At 49.3% G+C, this 22,340-nt stretch overlaps 1 protein-coding gene across 9 annotated transcripts in view; it reads right to left on the bottom strand.

The window, feature by feature from the left end:
- The window catches only part of TANC1 (tetratricopeptide repeat, ankyrin repeat and coiled-coil containing 1), a 257,848-nt gene that overhangs the window by 15,107 nt on the left and 220,401 nt on the right, over positions 1-22,340 (bottom strand). For all 9 annotated transcript variants that reach the window (XM_066279508.1, XM_066279514.1, XM_066279513.1 and 6 more), the window contains 3 exons: positions 21,818-22,054; positions 19,761-19,946; positions 16,633-16,711 (listed from right to left, as the gene is read on the bottom strand). In XM_066279508.1, the coding sequence (XP_066135605.1) occupies positions 16,633-16,711; positions 19,761-19,946; positions 21,818-22,054 (502 nt within the window). The remainder of the gene's footprint in view (positions 1-16,632; positions 16,712-19,760; positions 19,947-21,817; positions 22,055-22,340) is intronic.

Raw genomic sequence — 22,340 nt, forward strand, 5'->3', positions numbered from 1 at the left:
AGCATGAAATAACCAGAATATAGTATAACACAAATACAGAAGTCAGTATTATTCTCCAGTCTGGACTCTTCTCCTAACGTCATTAAACTGCATTCAACAAGGACTAATAATTACTGAGGCAGTAAAAAGGATATCTTATTATTCCTGCCTTTATGCAGCTTAGAACCTCTGTAACAAGTCAAGATTTGAGATTAAGAATGTCAAGAAAGGGAAGTGGGATGACAGAGGCCTGGAGAGCTCAGGCGGAGAGCCCAGTGTGGTCCTGGAGGCGTGACTGCCAGCTGGGGGCAGCGGCACTGCAGGGTCAGCCAAGGGGAAGGATGGCATGAATGGGAGAAGAACACACGGCAAAGGTTCACCCACTGCCCTCCCATCAGTGACGGTGCCTCCCCACCCCAAGTCATTAAAAAGACGGGTTCAGTTAGAAGGAGGCTTCTGCTGTGTCATGAGAATCACTGCCTTGAGGAAAGGAAGGTCGATTCTGGAGACCATCCCAGGCCAGAGGACGAGCTTCTGGGGAAAAGGAGACTGGAAGGGTGAAGGGTGGAGACACCACAGGAGGGACCATCTCTGATGCAGAGGGGGAAGGAGAGGACGAGTGAGGTGCTGTGTGTCTGTTCCTGCTGCCCTCCTGAGACAGCTTTTGTTTTTAGATACAGCTTCATGCTTTCAAATTCCAGCTTTCAGAATAGACCAGGTGTTCCTACCAATCCACAAGACATATCGGTATGAAAATGAGGAAAACACAGGAACAGCATACTTTGCAAGGGTGAAACCTGAATGCCAATGAACTTATTCTGGAAAGGGCCCAACCTTATCAGTAATCCAAGCACTTCAGAAATGGGCGCAGAACAATGGGAACACTCATATGCCACAGGGTGGGTGAGGACTGGGTGTGCTGCTGACACTACTGAGGAAAGCTGCAGACGCACATACACTACCACCCAACAGCCCAGCACACACGTGCCTGGTGGTGGGTGCCCTGGGAGTGCACCAAGAGACACATGCAACAGTGCTCTCACCAGCCCCAAACTGGAGGCAACCCAGATGGCCACGACTGCCTCGATAAATTGTGGTATGGTCAAACAATGGAATGTCACATAGCAGTGACAATAAATGCTATGCAGCTAAATGCAACACAATGGGTCTGTTTCCCAAACTAAATATTGATTCCAAGAAACAAAACACAACAGTGCAAACACAGGGTGACTTTGTTCAGTTTCTGTAGCGCAGAGCGGGGCCCGGCCGAAGCAAGTCTGGAAGAGGCCCAGACGTGGGCCCGGTTCCGTGGGAGCCCCGGGTCCATGTCCTGCTCCCGACACCTAAGACCATAGCAGCCAAGTCCTCAGGAACGGACCTTTCAATATACACAGCAGGCCCGCCATGCTCCTCAGACTCCCCGCAGAACACAGACTTACGTTCGCCAGCATCCCGTCAGCCCGGCCAAGGCTGCACCCCCGGGAGCCACACACACAAAGGAGCACACGGAGAGCAGCTCCTCCATGGGACAGAGACGTCTCTACGGGCCTTCCTGAAGGACACAGGGCACCGAGCTGGTGACTTTACCTTCTCATGTTACAGAAAGGCCCCCGCACCTGCCCAACAGATCACCTGAGCTCTGCTTCCACCCCAGGGGCCTCCGCACTGAGGAGGTGAGGAAGGCGGCGGGCTGGGGAGGACGGGAGCACGCCAGGCCGTTTCTACATTGGGCGCCTTCGGATACAAAGGTCAGGCTGAGGAAGATGGGGCGGGGCAGTGAAGCTCTGTGTTCAGGAGGGCGCATCGGTTCGGACTTTGCCTCTAGCCCTCAATTCCTGAGGCAGGAAATGTGTGACAAGAGCAGCTTGTCATCAGCAGCCTTAACAATGCTTTCATCTGTCTATTCTAGAAATTTCTTATGACTACAAAGAGTCGCTTTCAACAACAGTTGCCATCTGTAATTGCTGATTCTCTATAGATAGTACAACTGGAATAAAACACAGACACAAGTGTAAGCCACTGCTGATCTGGGCCTGGTGCACTGCTCTCTGCACGGACAGGCTCGCCGCCGCTGGTCCTGCATCTAAACATGTAAATGAATGATAAAGAAATGCCATTAACAGAACAGAATTTATATCAGTTTTACATACTGGTGCATGGGGGGTTCCCACGTCCAAATGTTTGAAAACCAGTGGCCAAAGTGATCCTGTCTGCAGTGAGAGTTGACACTAGAGGTCCTGGCCCCGCTGCCCTGAGCGTGCACGGCACAGTTCCCCCTCGCCACGATGCTGCTGTTGATGATTCTCCATCACTGAGGCTCTACCATACATTACTGGGTGGATCTGAACATGACCTCTGTAAGTGGCCCGTGGGGTGGAGATCCGGGCAGCAGCCACACTAGCTGGCCTGCTGCTGTGGTGCCTTCCCCCGTTAGAGGAAGCCTCCTGTCCCCTCTCCTCCAGCTGTGGCTGAGTGTGACTAGTGACAGACGAGTGATCAAACACACTCAACTACAGGCAGGGACATGACCAGCATATTATATGTAGGACACTGGGGAAGGAATAAACTCAGGGCTTCCATTTGATGAGGTCTGAAGCAGCTGATGCACCATAACATTTCAATCTCCTTTATTTGGTAAACAACTTCCGTCCGCATTATAAATGGGTCCTTTAAATCAGAGTATCTGCTGCAGCTGCTACTGAGTTTCTGCAACAGCAGCACATCAGAAGTGACAGCTTGGTGCTAAAAATAGGGCTGGGTGCTTTCAGGAGGCGCCAGAAGAGCCAGAGTTAGAGCAGCTGACAAGTGAGCGGGGGCGAGCGCCACCCGGGCCTGGTGCGGGCTGGGCTCCGCTAGCCCCTTCCTCAGGCCGGACTGACTGGGCGTGTGGTGATGAACTTCCCTTTGAAGTGACAACGCTCAGAGTCTTGGAGCCTTCTCGGGCCTGGCAAGGATCACATTCTGCACACAAGTTCGTATGAGGCTCTCGTTTGTAAATGATGCCGATAATCCACAAGACCAGTGTGTCCCTTTTTCTACCCAGACTGAGTATTTTGGGCCGCATCCCTCAGGACCCCTGAGGCTAGGCCGTGCCTCAAGTGTCAGCAGCCGCAGGATTTAAGGACACCATATTCGGAAATAAGGGAGACCGAAGACAAGTCAACTACGTGCTTAAACAAACAAATCAGGGCAAAACTTCGCTCAGGAATTCCAACTATTCTGCTCAAAGACTGACCTCTGAGCTGAGCAGCAGACTCTAATGAGGGTCCACGCCCTCAGCCTGGTCTGAGAACAGGAGAGGGGACCAAGACCGGAGGACAGCGCACTGGCCATGGGGCAAGGCCTTGTCCCCGGCCAACGAAATCCAGAGAAGCAGGAGAAAATAAAAATGAACACATGGCACTATTTAAGACTCAAATTGGATACAATTTCTTTTACTTGCATAATCCTTAACAAGATGGCACTACTGTAATTAAATTTCCATGAAAGCATATATCTTTTTTCTGACGACCCTGAGTAATTTTACCTCAGCAATACTAGCCTCCTACTTTAGAGGAGATTTGCCACGGTAGGAAGTCACTTTAAGAAAACCCCACTGATATGCAACAACAGAAGGTTACTGAAAACATCAGTGAGGTGGGTTTCTTTGCAAAGTGGATCGTTTGCAGGAATCTTTTAAGTATTAGAGTTCCCTGGGCAAAGATTTGATTTACAAAAATTGAACTGTCAACTTGCCAGGAACACAGGCATTCTATAAACAGAGCTGTTTGTAACATTTCATGGCAGATCTGTCACTCAAATGCACACAGGGACGTAATACTGTCTCCCCTACATTCTTCTGTCCCCAATTTGGAGACTCTGAGAAAAGGGTGCTCCCAGATTCCAGATAGCAACCTTTTTATTCATTATGCACTGATGATTCAAACCACCGCCACGGCCGGAGCTGAGCACATGAGCCGAGGCGCACGCAGGGGCAGAAGAGCACTTCCTGCTGGCTCAGTGGCTGGGGACGGGCGTGGCGGAGTGGCTCAGCTCTGCTGGCATACTCGCTTCTATCTGTGCAATTTATTAACTGATATACTGTCTTTTCCAATCACATAAAAAATGGGAAATGAAAACAAAATGAAAGTGCCAATATCAGAAGTGAGCGGCAGGGTTCCCATAAACATCACCTAGTTGCAACCAAGACGGCAACCATTAGATGTGACAAGGCAGTGACGTTTGACCCTCAGCTGACAGCTTGCTGGACACATCCCACCCACTGTGAAGGAGAACAAAAGTAAAGAGTGCCCTTGACATGCTGCAAAATCCTCACCTATTTTATCTAAGGTAAAATGTCACTAGGGAGTTCATGATTAAAAGCTGTTTTTGGAATAGCAGCCCCTCCCCCTCCACTTTCTAACCACTGCCCTTCGAAGTTGTCAGAGCAGACTGCCCGTGGCCTGTGTTGGTTTTCCTAACATTTGGGTCTGGGCTGGGTTGTTATGCATCGGGAACCTGAATGAAAGTAGGTCCCCAGCTTCTACCATTCAACCCCCACCCCCCACACCTTCTAGGAACGGGCTGAGACTTACACAAAGCCATCACAGAGCTTCTACCATTCAACCCCCCCCCCCCCACACACACACACCTTCTAGGAACGGGCTGAGACTTACACAAAGCCACCGCAGAGCCTCTACCATTCAACCCCCACACACACACACACCTTCTAGGAACGGGCTGAGACTTACACAAAGCCACCGCAGAGCCTCTACCATTCAACCCCCCCCACACACACACACCTTCTAGGAACGGGCTGAGACTTACACAAAGCCACCGCAGAGCTTCTACCATTCAACCCCCCCCCACACACACACCTTCTAGGAACGGGCTGAGACTTACACAAAGCCACCGCAGAGCTTCTACCATTCAACCCCCCCCCACACACACACCTTCTAGGAACAGGGCTGAGACTTACACAAAGCCACCGCAGAGCTTCTACCATTCAACCCCCCCCCCACACACACACACCTTCTAGGAACAGGGCTGAGACTTACACAAAGCCACCGCAGAGCTTCTACCATTCAACCCCCCCCCCCCCACACACACACCTTCTAGGAACAGGGCTGAGACTTACACAAAGCCATTGCAGAGCTTCTACCATTCAACCCCCACCCCCACCCCCACACCTCCTAGGAACGGGCTGAGACTTACACAAAGCCACCACAGTCTCACTTCTGTGAGGATTTCCTCCCTTCACTCAGGGGGTGGAGGGCTTCTGTTAGAAGAAATAACTTCCCAACAGCTATAAATTCCTCACCTGCACAAAGACTGGGACTGAAACACAACGAAGACTGTTTGACTGAAAAGTGTCATGAGCCTGACCTCTGGTGGCGCAGTGGATAAAGCGCCAACCTGGAACACCTGAGGTCGCCGGTTCAAAACCCTGCACTTGCCTGGTCAAGGCACATATGGGAGTTGATGTGTCCTGCTCCTCCCCCTTCTCTCTCTCTCTCTCCCTCTCACCCCTCTCTAAAATGAATAAATAAATAATTTTTAAAAAGTGTCATGATTGGGAGATGTTGGGCAGATAAAATATATTATGCTCACTTTGTTAAAGATGGTGCTGCCCACGTGGAAGCCCGTTGCCCATGTGATAATATTAATTGCCCCTCTTGCTTGGGATGGGCATGATTATATTAATGTGTATTGGAGGCGGGCTGTGGGCAGGCAGGATCCTTGTAGCCTGGGGCTTGGTTTTGGGACTAAGCCTTTCGCACCCTTTTTGATGTGAGGTGGTGCACTCTCATGAGGAATCCCATTATGATAAGTGACTTTGTATCAGAGACTTCCCTGTTTGTATATTGGATTAAAGGTTTGGGTTTCTATACTATAAAGTGGGGGCAGACCTGGAGCTTGCTCTCTCTCGGTTCCTGAGATTAGCATTAGAAGAGAGAGCAGAGAAGGGCTACAGGGAGGAGAGGAGAGGCAGCCAAGATGGCGGAGTGCTGAGTGAGAAGCCAGTTTGTGCAGAGTTTGTGCAGAGAGAAGGAGATGGGGAACAGAGGTGAATAAGACTGGTGAGGGTAGAAACCTTTGACCCTAGGAAACTCAGATAAGTCAGTAGCTTTGTGAGCACTGAATGAGTGGTTTTGGAGCCCAGTGTGTGTTTTTACTTGCCCACCAGGTGCAAGCTAGGATTAAAGATAATGGCCCACCAGTTCTTGGCTCCACTGTTTCATTACCGTCTGTCCGAATCTAATGTGAACCTGCACTGGCCAGGCGGCTGTGATGGTGGCCGGGGCTACTGGCCCTGTACCCCGGCCTCAGTGAGCCCATGCTGGGAGGGGCACAGCCACTCCGCAATCTTATGCACAGGAAGCCAGCACTGCCTACACGCTCTTTGCATCTCACAAGCTGCTGTTTGGAACACCTTCCTCATTGTTCTGACCCTTCCTGACTGTGTTCTCTATTTGCACAAGTCTCCCAGGAGGGCCTGCAGGGCAGGCTAGAAGGCAGGGTTGGGGTCAAGGAGAGGGAAGCTATGTTACCAAGCAACAGAAGCAGCAACCAAGCAGCACATAAAAACAATGCAGTCTCTGCCACCCCATCAGCCCACTTCCCACTGAGCCCAGGAAAGCTGAAAACAAGGCAGGGAGCTAATCTCCAGAACCAGGACCCTCCTGACACGTTACAAGTTCTATTGTAAAAGCACACTGTCAGTCTCCGTGTTTACATTAAATGTTAAACGAGCCTCAAATTGCCAAGGAATTTTTTTTTTTTAATTTTTCTGAAGCTGGAAATGGGGAGAGACAGTCAGACAGACTCCCGCATGCGCCCGACCGGGATCCACCCGGCACGCCCACCAGGGGCGATGCTCTGCCCACCAGGGGGCGATGCTCTGCCCCTCCGGGGCGTCGCTCTGCCGTAACCAGAGCCACTCCAGCGCCTGGGGCAGAGGCCAAGGAGCCATCCCCAGCGCCCGGGCCATCTTTGCTCCAATGGAGCCTCGGCTGCGGGAGGGGAAGAGAAAGAGAGGAAGGAGAGGGGGAGGGGTGGAGAAGCAGATGGGCATTTCTCCTGTGTGCCCTGGCCGCCAAGGAACTTTTAAAAGAAATAAAGTATGCAATTGTCACTAAATAAGACTTCATGTGTGACCAAATTTCTTTCTATTCTTCATTATCTGTAAAGTAATTGCAAAGTAACTAAGATTTTATCACTTGAACAATTTAGTACTACATTAAGACCAAATGCATAGCATAAATTAATGACATATTACAATAATAATATTAACAAATCAACTTATCACAAGCCGGGCAGCCTATTACATCTTTTGAACACTTAAAACTTCCAAGCTCTGGGCAAAACACTATGTATGAATTCTCATTTAACCTCAGTGAGAATATTCTGAATTAGATGACTGTGTCCATTTTATCGAGGTAAAAGAAATAAGTCACAAGAGTCACATCATTTGCCCCAAGTCAGCAGTCAGCACACCGCGGATCACGAGATACATGCGGCTCTTTGGCCCCTTGAGTGTGGCTCTTCCACAAAATACCACGTGCGGGCGCTACCTCAATAAGGAATGTACCTACCTATATAGTTTAAGTTGAAAAAATTTGGCTCTCAAAAGAAATTTCAATCATTGTACTGTTGATATTTGGCTCTGTTGACTAATGAGTTTGCTGACCACTGCCCCAAATCATGAAGCCATTCAGGAATTAAATCCAAGCAGCTGACTAAACTTGGAGCCATGCTATCAAAATATTTAGAAGATCCTGCCTGATCAGGCAGTGGCGCAGTGGATACAGTGTCTGACTGGGAGGTGGAGGGCCCAGGTTGGAAACCCAGAGGTTGCAACAAAGAACTGATACTTCTCATCTCTCCCTTCCTATCTGTCTATCCCTCTCTGACTCTGTCTCTGTAAAAAAAAAAAAAAAAAAAAAGGGAAGATCCTGACATATTTTAATAAAATACTAGGACACTATGAAGTGCTTCCTGTATGACACACTGCATGGAATTAATTCCTAAATTCATTTAATACACAACTAACTTCAATGAGGCAAGTACCACTCATGCGGGTTTACAGATGATGAAAATAATGCCCAGAGATGTTAAACAACTTACCTAAGGTCACACAGCTCATGGGAGGCAGGCATAGAATTAGAAGTCAGGGAGCCTGGCTAGAGTCTGAGTTCTTAACTCCTACTCTGTTGCCTAGAGAAAGTTTCCTTTAAAAAGTTCCAACTAATCGGCCCTGGCCGGTTGGCTCAGCGGTAGAGCGTCGGCCTGGCGTGCGGGGGACCCGGGTTCGATTCCCGGCCAGGGCACATAGAAGAGGCGCCCATTTGCTTCTCCACCCCCCCTCCTTCCTCTCTGTCTCTCTCTTCCCCTCCCGCAGCCAAGGCTCCATTGGAGCAAAGATGGCCCGGGCGCTGGGGATGGCTCCTTGGCCTCTGCCCCAGGCGCTAGAGTGGCTCTGGTCACGGCAGAATGACACCCCGGAGGGGCAGAGCATCGCCCCCTGGTGGGCAGAGCATCGCCCCTGGTGGGCGTGCCGGGTGGATCCCGGTCGGGCGCATGCGGGAGTCTGTCTGACTGTCTCTCCCCGTTTCCAGCTTCAGAAAAATACAAAAAAAAAAAAAAAAAAAGTTCCAACTAATCAAAAGGACTACAAATGTTTAGAACAAGAATTCAGGAAATCACTTTTCTTCTCCGAAGAGCTATTAAGCATTCTCCCATGGACAATAAGAATAATCTACATGTGTCCTTAGCTCTGGACACATGGCTTCCTAAGGCCAAAACAGTAGTTCAGTCTAGTGAGCGTTCAGACATGAGGGTGGGAACGCCCGTGCTGTTCCTTGTGTCCGATTCCTGACTGCACTTTCCCCTGATCTTACATGTATAATTTCAAATGAGCCTCTTCAAATCCTTTGAGGAATAATGTGTGCTATAAATAACATAAATTCAATTTAAAAACAATTTCCTAAAATGTGGATGACATAAATCACATGTCATAACAGACTTTGTTCTAAAAATCTATCAGAAGATCACAGCTCTGAACAGCTGTCGCTGCTACAGTGTGCTGAGAGCGCTCGCTTTTGTGATAGATCCCCTTGCATACCAGCTTATTTAAAGCATGTGCAATGTGCTGCTCTCCCTTCTCCCCTGAAATGGCTGAGCACGTGTGCTGAGGGGGGCACTTGTGTGAAGGTCATCACGCAGGGCGTCAGTGCAAAAAGGGGGTGTTTTCACATAACCATTTTATACAAGGTCACATACGGTCTCAAAAAAGAAAAATCAAGAAACAATCCAAATGCCATTTCAATAAAAATTTGAAAGAATCAATTATGGTTTTTCCATGGGAGTGTCCATGAAGCATCTGCAATCCCAGGAGGGACGACTGAAAGACTAGCAACAACGTTTGTAGGTAAGAGGCTCTAAGCTACCAAAGTGTAGATGAGTACAAGTTTTCAGGTTGAAAGCAGACAGTTTAAAAAGAATATGAAGGAACCACGACTCTGTGCACAGCAACAGCAACATGACAAAGGTATGAACAGGGTTCTCGTTAGGGGTCAAGCTACCCGTCATTTGCACCTGAGACACAGTCTCTGGGTTTTCAAAATGCCCCACTCCTTACCCCTCTCCTGCCCTGCTGGGCAGGGACACACAGGTCAGCTGATGTCCGCTGTCCTCTCAGCAGACAGAGTGGTCTCCAGAACACACCCATGTCAGGGCCAAACCCCAAGGGTCTGCTAGAGCAAGAAGGCGACAGGGTGTGGACAAATCCAGTGCCCTCAGTTCTCAACCCCTAACCCTCTCTACTGTTCGGGTGACCCCCACGCCCGTCACCCTCTTCCCAGAGCCTGAGTTACCCCGCCCCCAGCGCCCCACGTTATCCCACTTTGCCTTCCCTCCTACAGGGCTCTGGGTCACCCTGCCTCTACCTCACCCCTCCCCTCTCAGGGTCCTGAGCTCTTTCTCTCCCATAATCTCCCAGGTTCTGTTACCCTAACATTTCCTTCCCTTTCCAGAATCCTGGGTTACCCCTCTCCCTACCGTCTGGGATCTGGGACTGCCCCCCACCCCATAGAGGGTTATCCCCCTCTTATCCCTCTAGGGTCCTAGGTTATCCCTCTTTTGTGCTTTTACACCAAGGACAATCAAGAACTTCTTCCTCTGTTTGACTGACGGAGACCTGGATTCCACCAGCGTTACTGCACTTTCTCGCACCCGAGCAGAGGAGGAAATGCCTTATTTGTCTAAGAGTGTCAGTGAGATGCTCAGGACCTCAGAAAACTATCAACTCACTTAGCTCTTCCCCACAAGATACATTTAGCAAATTCCTTAACATAAATTCTTCACGTGCCCCAGCAGCAATGCACAAATGCTGTTCCTTCCCGTCGTCCCCGACATTCTGCCCGGGACGTACTACACATACGAATGCCAAGTTCAACCTAGTAAGTTTTAAATTTACTTTAAATTCTTACCAAACAACTGCCCTCCTCTCTCTCTAAAAAAAGTACAGTAATAAACAAAAGAGTCTATTTTCTAACCCAACCATAAAGATGTCCTGTTTTCTGGGGTACATGTACTGTGATCTGGGGTAGCCTTGGGTGTGATGAGCTCAGTCATCCATGGCCTGGGTCCACATACCATTCAGAAGTGAAGGATGCCCCCCCTTCACAGAGCCGGGCAGAGACATAGAGTGAGAAATTAAAACAGTTCCATGGAGCCTGGCCAGGCGGTGGCGCAGTGGATAGAGTGTCAGAGTGGGATGCGGAAGACCCAGGTTCGAGACCCTGAGGTTGCCAGTTTGAGCGTGGGCTCATCTGGCTTGAGCAAAAAGCTTGCCAGCTTGAATCCAAGGTCGCTGGCTCGAGCAAGGGGTTATTCAGTCCGCTGAAGGCCCACAGTCAAGGCACATATGAGAAAGCAATCAATGAACAACTAAGGTGTCGCAATGTGCAATGAAAAACTAATGATTGATGCTTCTCATCTCTCCGTTCCTGTCTGTCTGTCCCTGTCTATCCCTCACTCTGACTCTCTCTCTGTCTCTGTAAAAAAAATTAAAAAACAAACAAACAAAACAAAAAAAAACAGTTCCATGGAGACAAGAGTGAAACTTTTAAAACATCGATGATGAAATACAACTATATTTCATGGCCCACTAAGGAAAGTGTGGACCCTTTCCCCTTAACACTGGCCTGGGAAGGCCCCTACCCCAGCTGCTAGGCCTCAGACTCAAGTTCCAGGGGTAGCCAGGCCAGATTTAGAATTCTGTCCAGAATTAAAGTACACTGAACTGAACTGCTTCAACGTGTTATGAAAACAGAGGGCTATGCAGCTAAATAACCTCCTCAATTTAAAGTGGTCAAAATTCAGCCCTTTGTAGAAGCAGACAGAGGCAAATTTAAAAAACATAGTATTTACAATGACTAGACTTCTTTGGAAAGTATTTGCCAACTAAAGTATTTTACCAGCTAAAATAGCATGGATAACATAAAGGAACACTACAGCCGGTGCCAGTTTGCTCAGTGAATAGAGCGTTGGCCTGGCTCTTCTGGGTGGATGTTCTGGGTTCGATTCCCAGTGAGGGCACACAATAAGCAACCACCTGCTTCTTTTCCCACCCTCTCCCCCTTCTCTACCTCTTCTCCTCCCACAGCCAGTGGCTTGTTTGGTTTGAGCGTGTCAGCCTCAAGCACTAAAAACAGCTTCGTTGATTCAAACATTGTTCTCAGATGGGGTTACCAGGTGAAAACTAGTTGGGGCACATGCAGGAGTCGGTCTATCTCCCCTCCTCTCACATACATACTTACATACATACATACATACATCATACATACATACAACATACATAAATAAAAGGGAACACTTTACATGGAGTATTTCAGCCATATGCCCAACCTTTTCTGCTGGCACAACCCCTTGCAGAATTAGGGAAGGGCAGCCCTTGGGAGCTGTCGGTTGATGGCCAAGGCGGCAATCTGTCCCTGTGTGGAACCCAGGACTCTAGGCCTGTTGCAGACCTGTGCTAAGCAGTAAGAAGGACTTCAAAGGGACACATGTGAGGACACAGCACACCCTGGGGTGTGCAGTCGGGCTGGTGGTGCAGGCAGGGAGATGTGAAGGACACAGAGATGGGTGAGGCCGCCCCAAGCCATTTAATCCTGTCAGCCACGCTCACACCACAGTGAGTTGCTAACACTTGTGTTCCCAAAGATACAATCCAGCACCCACCCCCACTCACAGCACAGGTGTGACACATCAGAGACTAGAATAAGAGTTTCTAAGCCAGCATGGACTCCAGCAGGGCATGACCTGTGCTAAGACAGACACAAAGAAACCAGGAGTCCATAAAGTGGGTTTCTATAAACCCACTTGTCCACTCAGTCAACACCTGTGTGACACGCACCAGACTAGGCTGGTGGCTAGCAGGTCGGACAGCACAGACAGAGGGCATCTCCATCTGCACAGAAAATTCTACTGCACAGCCCCAGATTAGACAGAGTCTAGACACACACAGTAAGCACAAGAAACATGAACATTTCTGCCCTCCTGAACCAACGATCAAATTTATAAGTAGCAAGTGCTACAAAAAGGACTGCAAAGCGACCTAAAGAAGTTGGGGCGGGGAAGGCTCTGCTTACAAGCAGGCACTATCTGCGCATAACGGCAAATGCTGGAACAGAAGGGCCTCTCTACCCGCAAACAGCTAGAAGTTCCAGCCAGGCACAGGCAGCAGGCTCAGCTGTGAGAGCTGCCTGGAGCTTGGAAACAGTTCCGCTGACAATTCACAGCAGCATGAGGTCACCAGGTAGGCATCCAGCATCTCTGACCACTCCAGGCTGGGCTGATTCCCATCAGACACTGACACAGAAACAGCAACTCTTAGGTCGGTCGCGGTGGCAGCCAGCACGTACTTGTCACGGCTGTGGAATGCCTGAGGCAGAGGTCGTACAGGCAGCTGATGGGCGCCTGTCGTGTTCCAGGCTGCCCAGGAACCACGAGACCGTCTGACCATGTCTGTGAGTGTCACGGAGGAAGGGCCTGGGCGGGCTGCGGGGCAGAGCCGCCGGGTGGGGGGGCCTGCCTGCAAGCCCAGTCCCCAGCAGAGCAGCTCCGAGCTTCCCCCCGTGGGTCGGGACCCACTGCTTCTGCACCCGAGTGGGCGCCATACTGCTCCACCCGGGTGAGCACGAGGACAGAGCTAAAGGGCTGCCAGATGACAGAACTCATCTTGAAGGGCTGGACTCTCAACATCGAACAGACATAAACAGCAAACGCCCCCGATGCTGGTGACAAGGGAATCTTACACAAGTAAGCTCTGCTCTCTGAAACAGAAGAGATAGTTTAAGCTTTCTAAAAGCTGCAGATTTACTGCCATAAATCCTAAAAGAAACATTATTACCATTTTAGATGGATGTTTTTAAAATCTATTATACACTTTCTTGTCTCTACAAACCCAAGACAGGAGCCATTCCCTTCTGTGATGACTCCAGATGACTCCAGTCATCAGCAGGGAGACGCACAGGGTATTAAAGGTGCACGATGGTCTTTACTCCCACCGTCCCCACCTGGACTGACAAGGGACCTCGGAGAGGTCTGCCATTCCCTGTGTCCCTGTGCTGCTCCTGACTGTCAGCTGCCATCACCTCTCACGACAACCTGCTCACTCCAATCAGCACCAGGCATTAAAACCACACTTTGGCAACACGCTGCCACTGCACGCGTCTCGCCTGGCAGGAGGGTGGAGAAGGACTCCATGCCCAGGTCTGGCACCCCTCTCGCTGCGACTGCACGCATCTCGCCTGGCAGAAGGGTGGAGAGGGACTCCATGCCCAGGTCCGGCACCCCTCTTCTTCCGGAATGTGGCTGTCAGAGAAGAGGTGGGTGGGCAGGTAGCTATGCTCCTAACAGGGCAGCGGACTGAGCAGAAAACAGCAGGCCCTTCAAAGCCAAGCGGGGGAGCCGAACACAGACCCAGGAGAGCCTGCTGGTAGCCCCACCAGCCGGTATTTTAAAGCTGTTCACAACGAAGCAATCCCGGCAGACTCTTATAAACTCATACAAGGGTTCAAAGACAAATAATGAAGCATATTACTCATACAGACCCAGTTGTTATATCATCTTCCCACACTCTAGAGACAGAATCAGACTCAGGATCCTACCCTCGAGCTGTGGCTGGAGGCAGACAAGCCCCATTCTAGAGTGTCTGAGACACAGCACACTGACCACACCTAGAAATGAGGACCAAACAAAACCGGGAGGCAAAACAAACCGCTTCACTTCCAAGGGTCCCCAGGACGAGAAGCTGTGCACACAGCAGCGCAGCCCACGCAGCAGCGCAGCCCACGCAGCCGGGAGCCGCCAGGGCGCCGCTCAGTGAGAACAAGGACTGAGCTCCCACCCACTCAGGCTCTCATAAGCTCGGCCTCTTGTTCCAGGAGGCATTCGGGGTCAGGTAATGTGGACTCTCCGAGTCCGAATCCCAAAAACAGACCTCATGATCTGGGCATGCCCCGAATTTGCAGGTGTTCTCTCATTTAAAACTTCCTCTGCAAAACTTCAAAGTACAGTCTTCTTTGACTACCATAGACCTGGAAATGATGAGTATTTGGGGTAGCAGACAATGGTGGTCGTTTCCGAAGGAACACGGGAGAGAGGTACCAGATAGGAAGTACAGAGAAGACTGACTACTGACTTGCAGCCCACAGACAGTTCCCCCTGGGGGGCTCTCTACACCTAAGAAACAGTGCTTAAATCTTTCCTGGTGTCAACGAAAAAAGTCCCTCAAACTCCTGGCTGCTGAAGTCGACTCCGATGCCTACAGAGGAGGGGTGGGCACAACTTCTCAGGCTGCAAAGTGGTCTGCAGGTTATGCTTTGGGCTGATGGGAAGTCAGTGGTTTCTCTTATTTGTCTCTTTAGCTATCCTAGCAGATTCTTAAGGGGGAGGGGGAACCCTTAAATTCAGGACGGCTCATCCAGAGACACGACAGACTGCTCACACAGAGCCCTCAGCTGCAGCCCTTCTTTGGGCTGTTCTTCCAGAAAGAAAAGTCACCTTCAGTGTTAAAGGGCGGTGATTCCCCTTTGAGCTCAGTGTGTGCTGTTAAGTACTACTAGCCCTAAGCCTTATCACCATATGGGCACTTCTCATTAAGTGTCACCACAGGCTGGACACTTCAAACAGCATTCAGAGTGGCTCTCCATTTGTCCTGAAGTCATGAATCACCTGATACCACCTGGGGTGCCTATTAGGAGAACAGGGTCCTAGGCTCCCCTAGACCTAATGAGTCATGATGTCCAGGCACAGGTGTTCCAGGGGTTCTTATCCTTAGGTACATTTGGACAAGATTCCTTGTCTTTACTACAATCCTAGAAAGTAGACACTGTTGACCTCATCTAACAAGGAGACAAAGTAACTTGCCCAAAGTTGCTGCACTAGGCAATGAAGAGGCAGGGATGTGGACCCTCTGGCTAAACACAAAGGAGTCACACTGCTGCCCACCACATACTACGGAAGTGGATGGAAACTTCTCTTTCACCTAATTATAGAGCAGCCTATACTATTTAAGTGGGTGGGAGGAAAGACTCCATAAAGAATGAGGGCAGTATTAAAATCTACACACATTTAGCCCCAGGCATAAATAATCCAATCCTGTCTGGGGTCCTGTGCTCTCCCTGGAACCAGGGGCCAGGCCACCACCTCCTGAGGCATCACAACTAGTGCTGAAAGCCACACGTGGTGGCAGCCCTCATGGGCAGACAGGAGAGACCCTGAAGGGCAAGCCTGCACTCCACTCCCACCCCCACACTCTCTGAGGCTTTTCTTAAGTATGAGTCAGCTGATAAACTCTACACACTACCATCTGGCTTGTTAGGAAATAATTCAGACACAATGGGAAATAAACCTGCACCAGAGAAATGCAAGTCATGTACATTAGACACACACACACACACACATAAAGCGCATGGCCTGGAAATACACATTCAACGCTCTTGGCTACCTCTATGAAACAACTTAATGTAAGCTTAAAGTCTTACATTTCTAAAGTTCAGTTCAATGGAAAATTTCAAAGCAGCATTCTTCATATTAATCTGACAGGTAACTAACCAACTCAGGTGTTCATTAAGATACACTCGCGGGGGTGGGGGTATGTGTTCCCATTCTACAGCTGAACACACATATCCATAGCACTAGAAATGTACTTGGTAGCTTGTAGCCAATATTTTAAGCAAACCCCCAAAGCTCAAGTCCTGTTCTCATCCCACAGGACAGGCCACAGCCTTTCTTGCTGAGCACCTTGGACTCATCGGAACCCGGGGCTGGAAGTTCCTGCCCTGCTCCCAGGAGACTAGGTGGGTGAGGATAAGGGAATACTGTATTTAGGTATTTCTGGCTGACATTCATCAGAGGCATGACTACCAGCTGACATACATCAGACTGACAGGAGCCGCTGGTCTAATTCAAAATGACTGAAATTTTATACGCTTCTAGAAAAGTTTTACTACTCATTTGAGAAGTCTTAAAAGCTCTAAGCTTTGAATGCCTCATGATAAAACAACAGGACTATCTGCATCCCAACTCATTCTTAAGAAAATTAGGCCACAATGGGGGCTAAAACACCAGGCTGGCCCAGACTCTCCACCGTGGACCTGCCATTACCTGTTTCTCCCCACAGCGTGTCGGTGCCATTGACATCTATTTCATGTTCCTCCTCCAGTCCCAGCAAGCACTGCACCACCTGTCAAAAGTGGCAAGGTGATTTAATGAGTTCGCATAGCCATATGTGCTTATTATACCCTATGTATCAAAGGAGAGAGTGTGTTGTTTTTTAACCATGATTATTTCATGTTGCACAAGGAGAGAAAATATAATGAAAATTGTTTTCAAACATAATTTGCAAGCTATTCACACTTTTACTTTGAGAAGAATAAAAAAAAATCCCAGTGAATTTCAGCAACATTATTCAGGATTACCAGGTACTCAGAATTTTAATGCATTCCAACACGACCCAAATACGCCAGCCTGATCAACAGAGGACACAGGTGATCACTCAAAGCGCAGTTTCTGTGTAAACCGCCGGAAGATGGTGAGTCCACTTCACAAGGAAAGAAAACAAGGTGCTGTATATCTTTTCAATAAAATAAAATAAATAGTATTGCTTATACTGACAGCATTATTATTCTTTTCCACACAGGCTTCTCCTCCATTGAAAAGCCGGCTGGGTCACAGGTATGGAGGCGGAACGCTGGCTTGAGGGACCATGGAAAGTCCCTGAGCCCTGAACCCCAGCCAGTGTTCACCCTGGGCAACAGCAGCAGCAAGAGGGGACAGCAAAGCAATCTTCCTGCCCCCCACTCTGGCCCCCCAATACATCCACATTTTCATGTTACCTTATATGGCAAGAGGGAATGTGCACATGTGATTACAGTTTTTTTGTTTTTTTAGTGTGTGACAGAGACAGAGAGAGGGACAGATAGGGACAGACAGAAAGGGAGAGGGATGAGAAGCATCAATTCTTCGTTGCAGCTCCTTAGTTGTTCATTGATTGCTTTCTCATATGTGCCTTGACTGGGGGGCTACAGCAGACCGAGTGACCCCTTGCTCAAGCCAGTGACCTTGGGCTCAAGCTGGTGAGCCTCGCTCAAACCAGATGAGCCCACACTCAAACTGGCGACCTCGGGGTTTCCTCTGTGTCCCAGTCCGACGCTCTATGCACTGTACCACCGCCTGCCTGGTCAGGCGTGATTACGGATCTTGAAATGAGACAATTATCCTGAATTATCCAGGTGCATATCTCAGATACACCTGACACAATCACAGCTGTCCTCATAACAGGTGGCTCCTGGAAACTAGATAAAAGCTGAAAACTACTCTATTGTAGAGTCTCCATGTTGCAGGAATCCAAGGAGACAGAAACGCCCAGACAGCTTGATGAAGGAAGTAGGATTTATTTAGCCCGTGAAGCTGCGTGACCCCAAAAGAGGCAACAAAACACGTGCTCCCCGAAGTTAGATTTCTTACATCTTATACAGCTTTACAGCTTTAGCTTTCAGGTGACAAATGCTGGATTTTTCTGACTTCTTTGTCTGCAGGCCTATGTGACTTTCGTGTCTTAGGGAGGAGAAGGGGGGAGGAGGCTGGAGGGTCTGCCCTTGATAATCCCATCACTCATTCTTCTTGCTGGAGCTGCAAGTTCATTTCAAGGAACATAACAAGCAAGGTCTACAGCTGTGTTTTGTTATTTTTTAAACTTTTCTGTCTGCCCTTGTTCTCTCAGTCAAGAACACTGAGGTCACAGGCTGGAGTGTAAGAGCCCAGACATTGCAGGCCCCTCTCTCTGCATTCTTCTGGTTTTTCTCCTTCACAAAAGAAACACTGGCTTCCTGACCCCCTAATTTTAGCCTTCTGTCTTCCAGGTCTATCAGCGAATAGCTGTGTGCTATGGTAAGCCCTTCAAGTCTCTGGTCACTGTGGCAACAGCATTAGGAAGCCAATATGCCCTTTGAAGTTTTGGTGAATGAATCCTGCCCTTTCCCATGAAACAGTTATTGGCCAGGCCGAAGCGGCCTTTTCACAGCACTCCTCCCAGCCAGTTTTAAAACAAGTTGCATTTATCATAAACCCATTATATACTGCTCACAAAAATGAGGAGGTATTTCAAAATGAATATGAAGCAATAAAATATCCTCTACTGTTTGTGAGCAGGATATATAACATTTAACACATTTCTATGAAATATGTTTTTAAATGAAATGAGTGTTTTTTTCCCAGAACTAAATAAAGCATATAAGTTAATGGACACTTTCCTATTTTTGTAAATTCTCATGTCTCTCTGAAGAGAGCTGTAGTCTCTTATATAGTTCCTGCATTCAACTTGTTGCAACACGCTGTGTTGAAGTATTGTTTCTGTGTACAGTACTTTTAATGTGTGTGTTTGTGTGCACATGGGTATGTATGTCTGCTATTGTGTTTTAAACGCTAAAAGCTTTAAATGCCAAGTTAGCCAGCCCGCCAGCGCTGCACCCACGTTTACTTTAAATCGCTGTGCGGAAGACTCTTACCAAATCCTGGCAACTCGACGGCTTGAGGAGACTGCAGAGTAAGAAACGCATGGAAGGGAGCAGGCAAAGTATTATTAAACTCACAGACACCTGGTCAGAAGGTGACAAGTAAACCGTCACACCAAGCAATACCAACATCTACCAGAAATAAGTGCTTCATGGGACCACTGTGTGACGTTTTCCTCCGGCGCAGGGACTGAGAACGACAAGCATTCTTTCAGGCTGCGAGGGCACCGAGGTTCTATTTTTAAAATCCTTCAAATAGACCTCAAGAATAATTTCAGAATTAGGATTCCATGTGATTATTTTCAAAAGATCACAGGACAAAAGAAGGAACCAAAGTGGGGAGGGGGAGTACGGCAGCAGAGCAGCAGGTGAAAGCGGAAGGGAGAGGGAGAGAGACGCAGACAAGGAAGAACAGAACTCGGACATTACGAATACGATGAAGAGCTCCATGTGGGAGAGGCCCGCCCCCGCCCGAGAGCACGCATGCGCACAGGACCCTGTGGGGCTCTGGGCTGTCAGTCACGGGAAGGGTGTGATGCCAACCCCTTTGACCATGATTACACATGGTTAAACCAACCGCTGTTTCTTTAAATCCTCATCTTCTTTCATTTCTTCCATGCATCACAGGCTAGCAACTCTTAAGAAGGTGACTGGCACAAGTACCCACCCCACTGGACTACAGCTTCCAGTTTCCCGAAAGGAACCTGGCAGCCCACTCACCGTGCTGTGGCCCATGCTGGCGGCCGCCGTCAGTGCCTGCTGCAGGGCTTGGCTCTTCTTCAGTGCGCCTGGCTGGGGGGGGCCGGCCGACCACTCACAGGTGAGCAGGTACTGGAGAATGTCGCCGTGGCCCCTCAGTGCACTGTGGACCAGCGCACACTGGCCTTTCTTATCCAAATGGTCCAACTAGAGGCAGGGAAGGTCAGAACTTAGATCACCCTTTCTCTGAGGACCCGGGTGCAACACAAATGCTGCATGCAAGTCCCTCCCACTGCATGTGTACGGGGTGCACATTCCAATGTGCCTTTCTGGGAAACACCGAGTCTCTCTGGGAACTGTACTTCGCCATACTGAACGCGCTGCTCCGGGTTTCGGGCTCCCTGTGTAGAACTAGCTATCACAGGACACCCTCCTCACTCCCCTTGGCTTTTCAGCAAACAACTGGGAGCTCCAGGTTTTCTGGGGAGCTTGTGTGAGGACACAGACCAAAACTCAGCCAAAGCGCTGCGCTTGCCAACCTCAGTCCTTTGAGTGGAATGTTCTAAATGTGCTGTGACAAGCTATGATCTGGGGGAGCACAGGAGAGCCAGCAAAAGGGAAGACCCTGGAAAACACAGCTCGGAACAAGGAAGACTCTGAACGATGTCTGGTCGGGGAAGGAGGCCAAGTGCAGCAGGCAACCTGGGACAGGTAAGCATAGCAAGCGTGGCTACAAAGCTGGGAAGGCCAGCTGGCCACAGAGGATCCTAGTGCTGCACCCCTCCTAAAGGTCCAGAGGCAGCAGACAACGCGCCATTCCCTGTCTCACCGTCTAACCTCAGAAACCCTGGGCCGGAAGAAGAGCACAGGGTCCAGGCTCTCCATGCTTGCAAATTCTGGGGACTCTCTGCACCCCCACCCGGAGGCTCTGCCAGAGCCCCCTCCATGGCCCTTGTCCTCCTCCTACAGATCTTTCAGGTGGGATGGGAGGGGCCTGCCAGGCTCCAAATCCAGCAGAGTCACAGCTCAGGTGTGTAAATGGAGGTGGCGTGATGTGTACTAAAGCGCCGGCTGGGAAGGCTTAACAGCAACATTTCTCTTCTTCCACGAGCTACGCTAAAGCTCATCTACCCCAAATGCTGTGTTTTTGAGAGAGAGCACCAACAAGGCCCCCACAGTGACTACAAGCCTAATGTCTTTTTGTTGAAACTTAAATATCCTAATTAATATAAAGACAAATGTCAGCGATTTATTTCTATCGTTATTCAAAAGCACATCCCCTCCCTGCCCTGCCCCCAATGAAATGTTTATAGTAAACTAAAGTTTATTGTGAGCTTGACACTGTTCTCATTTAGTGTATTAACATGGATAGTCCTAGAGTGACGTACTTAAATATACTAATGTTAATACGTATACTGATTTATTTAATGCTCACACAACAGCCCTGCAGCAGATACTGTTGTATCTGCCCCCGTGTGTGCCCGTGTCAGAGGAGAAGACGGAGGCACGCAGCCTCAGCCACCTGCCTGACATTCTAGCCGACAGTCGGAGACCGGAGGAGTCTGGGCTGTCCAGCTCCTGGGTCCATGTGCTCAACCACATGCACATGGCTGCTAAGACCCAGAGAACTCATTTATTGTTCAAAAAAAGACATGAAATGAAATGAAATGGGGTAAGAACAGAAAAAAAATCAAACATTTATATCTCTTCGGCCACTCAGTGCTGAGTTAAATGCTGTGGGATGTTCTAGGTCCATGTTTGCAGGCTTTTGAAAGGATGGCCCTACTCGTGCATCTGGTGGACGGAAGCTCCCTGGTATTCCACCTCCTCTTGGGCAATATTAAGCAGAGTAAGAGCTTAGGAGCAAAACACAGGGCCCCTCGCTCCCCGGGGCTGCACATTGGGGCACCCACTCAGGCAGTTCCCACAGCAGTGCCTGGGCTCCACCCTGGCCGTTTCTGCCGCAATTTCTATTCACTGCAGTTAACAAAGTAGAGATGAATGGAAGACCGGTCCAGCTGATAATTCTAACAAGGACATAAAGACGTTTCCCCACCCACTGGGGAAGGCTTCCTTACCCTTGCCCCCTTCTTGACCAGCAGACACACCAGCTTCATGTGGCCAGCAGCTGCGGCATAGCAGAGCGCGGTCATGCCATTCTCCGACATTCCATCCAGGCGGGCACCAAATTCCAGGAGCAGAGTGACCACTTCCTCGTGGCCAAGGTGAGACTGGACACACAGGATCGGGGCATTATTTAACACTTCCGTCCTGTAGTTCACGTTGGCCCCTCCCAAAATCAGGAGCCGGCTCACCTGTTAGATAATGTCCCCCAACAAGATTAATTTCTCATATAGATATCGCAACGTTTACAACAACTCTTATGGAGAAGGGCCATTTCCTCATTTTGACCCAGGGATTCTCTAGCTTGAGTGTGCACCAGGGTTACCTAGGAGTGGGTACTAGTGCACCTTCTCGGTGGTGGGGACGCAAAAATGGTGCAGCAGCTACAGAAAACAGTGTGAGGCTTCTCAAGATCCAGCAGTCCCATTTCTGGGCACCTACTCAAAGGAAATGAAATCAGGATCTCAGAGATATCTG

This window comes from Saccopteryx bilineata, chromosome 5, assembly GCF_036850765.1.
Source record: "Saccopteryx bilineata isolate mSacBil1 chromosome 5, mSacBil1_pri_phased_curated, whole genome shotgun sequence".
NCBI classification, from domain to species: Eukaryota; Metazoa; Chordata; class Mammalia; order Chiroptera; family Emballonuridae; genus Saccopteryx; species Saccopteryx bilineata.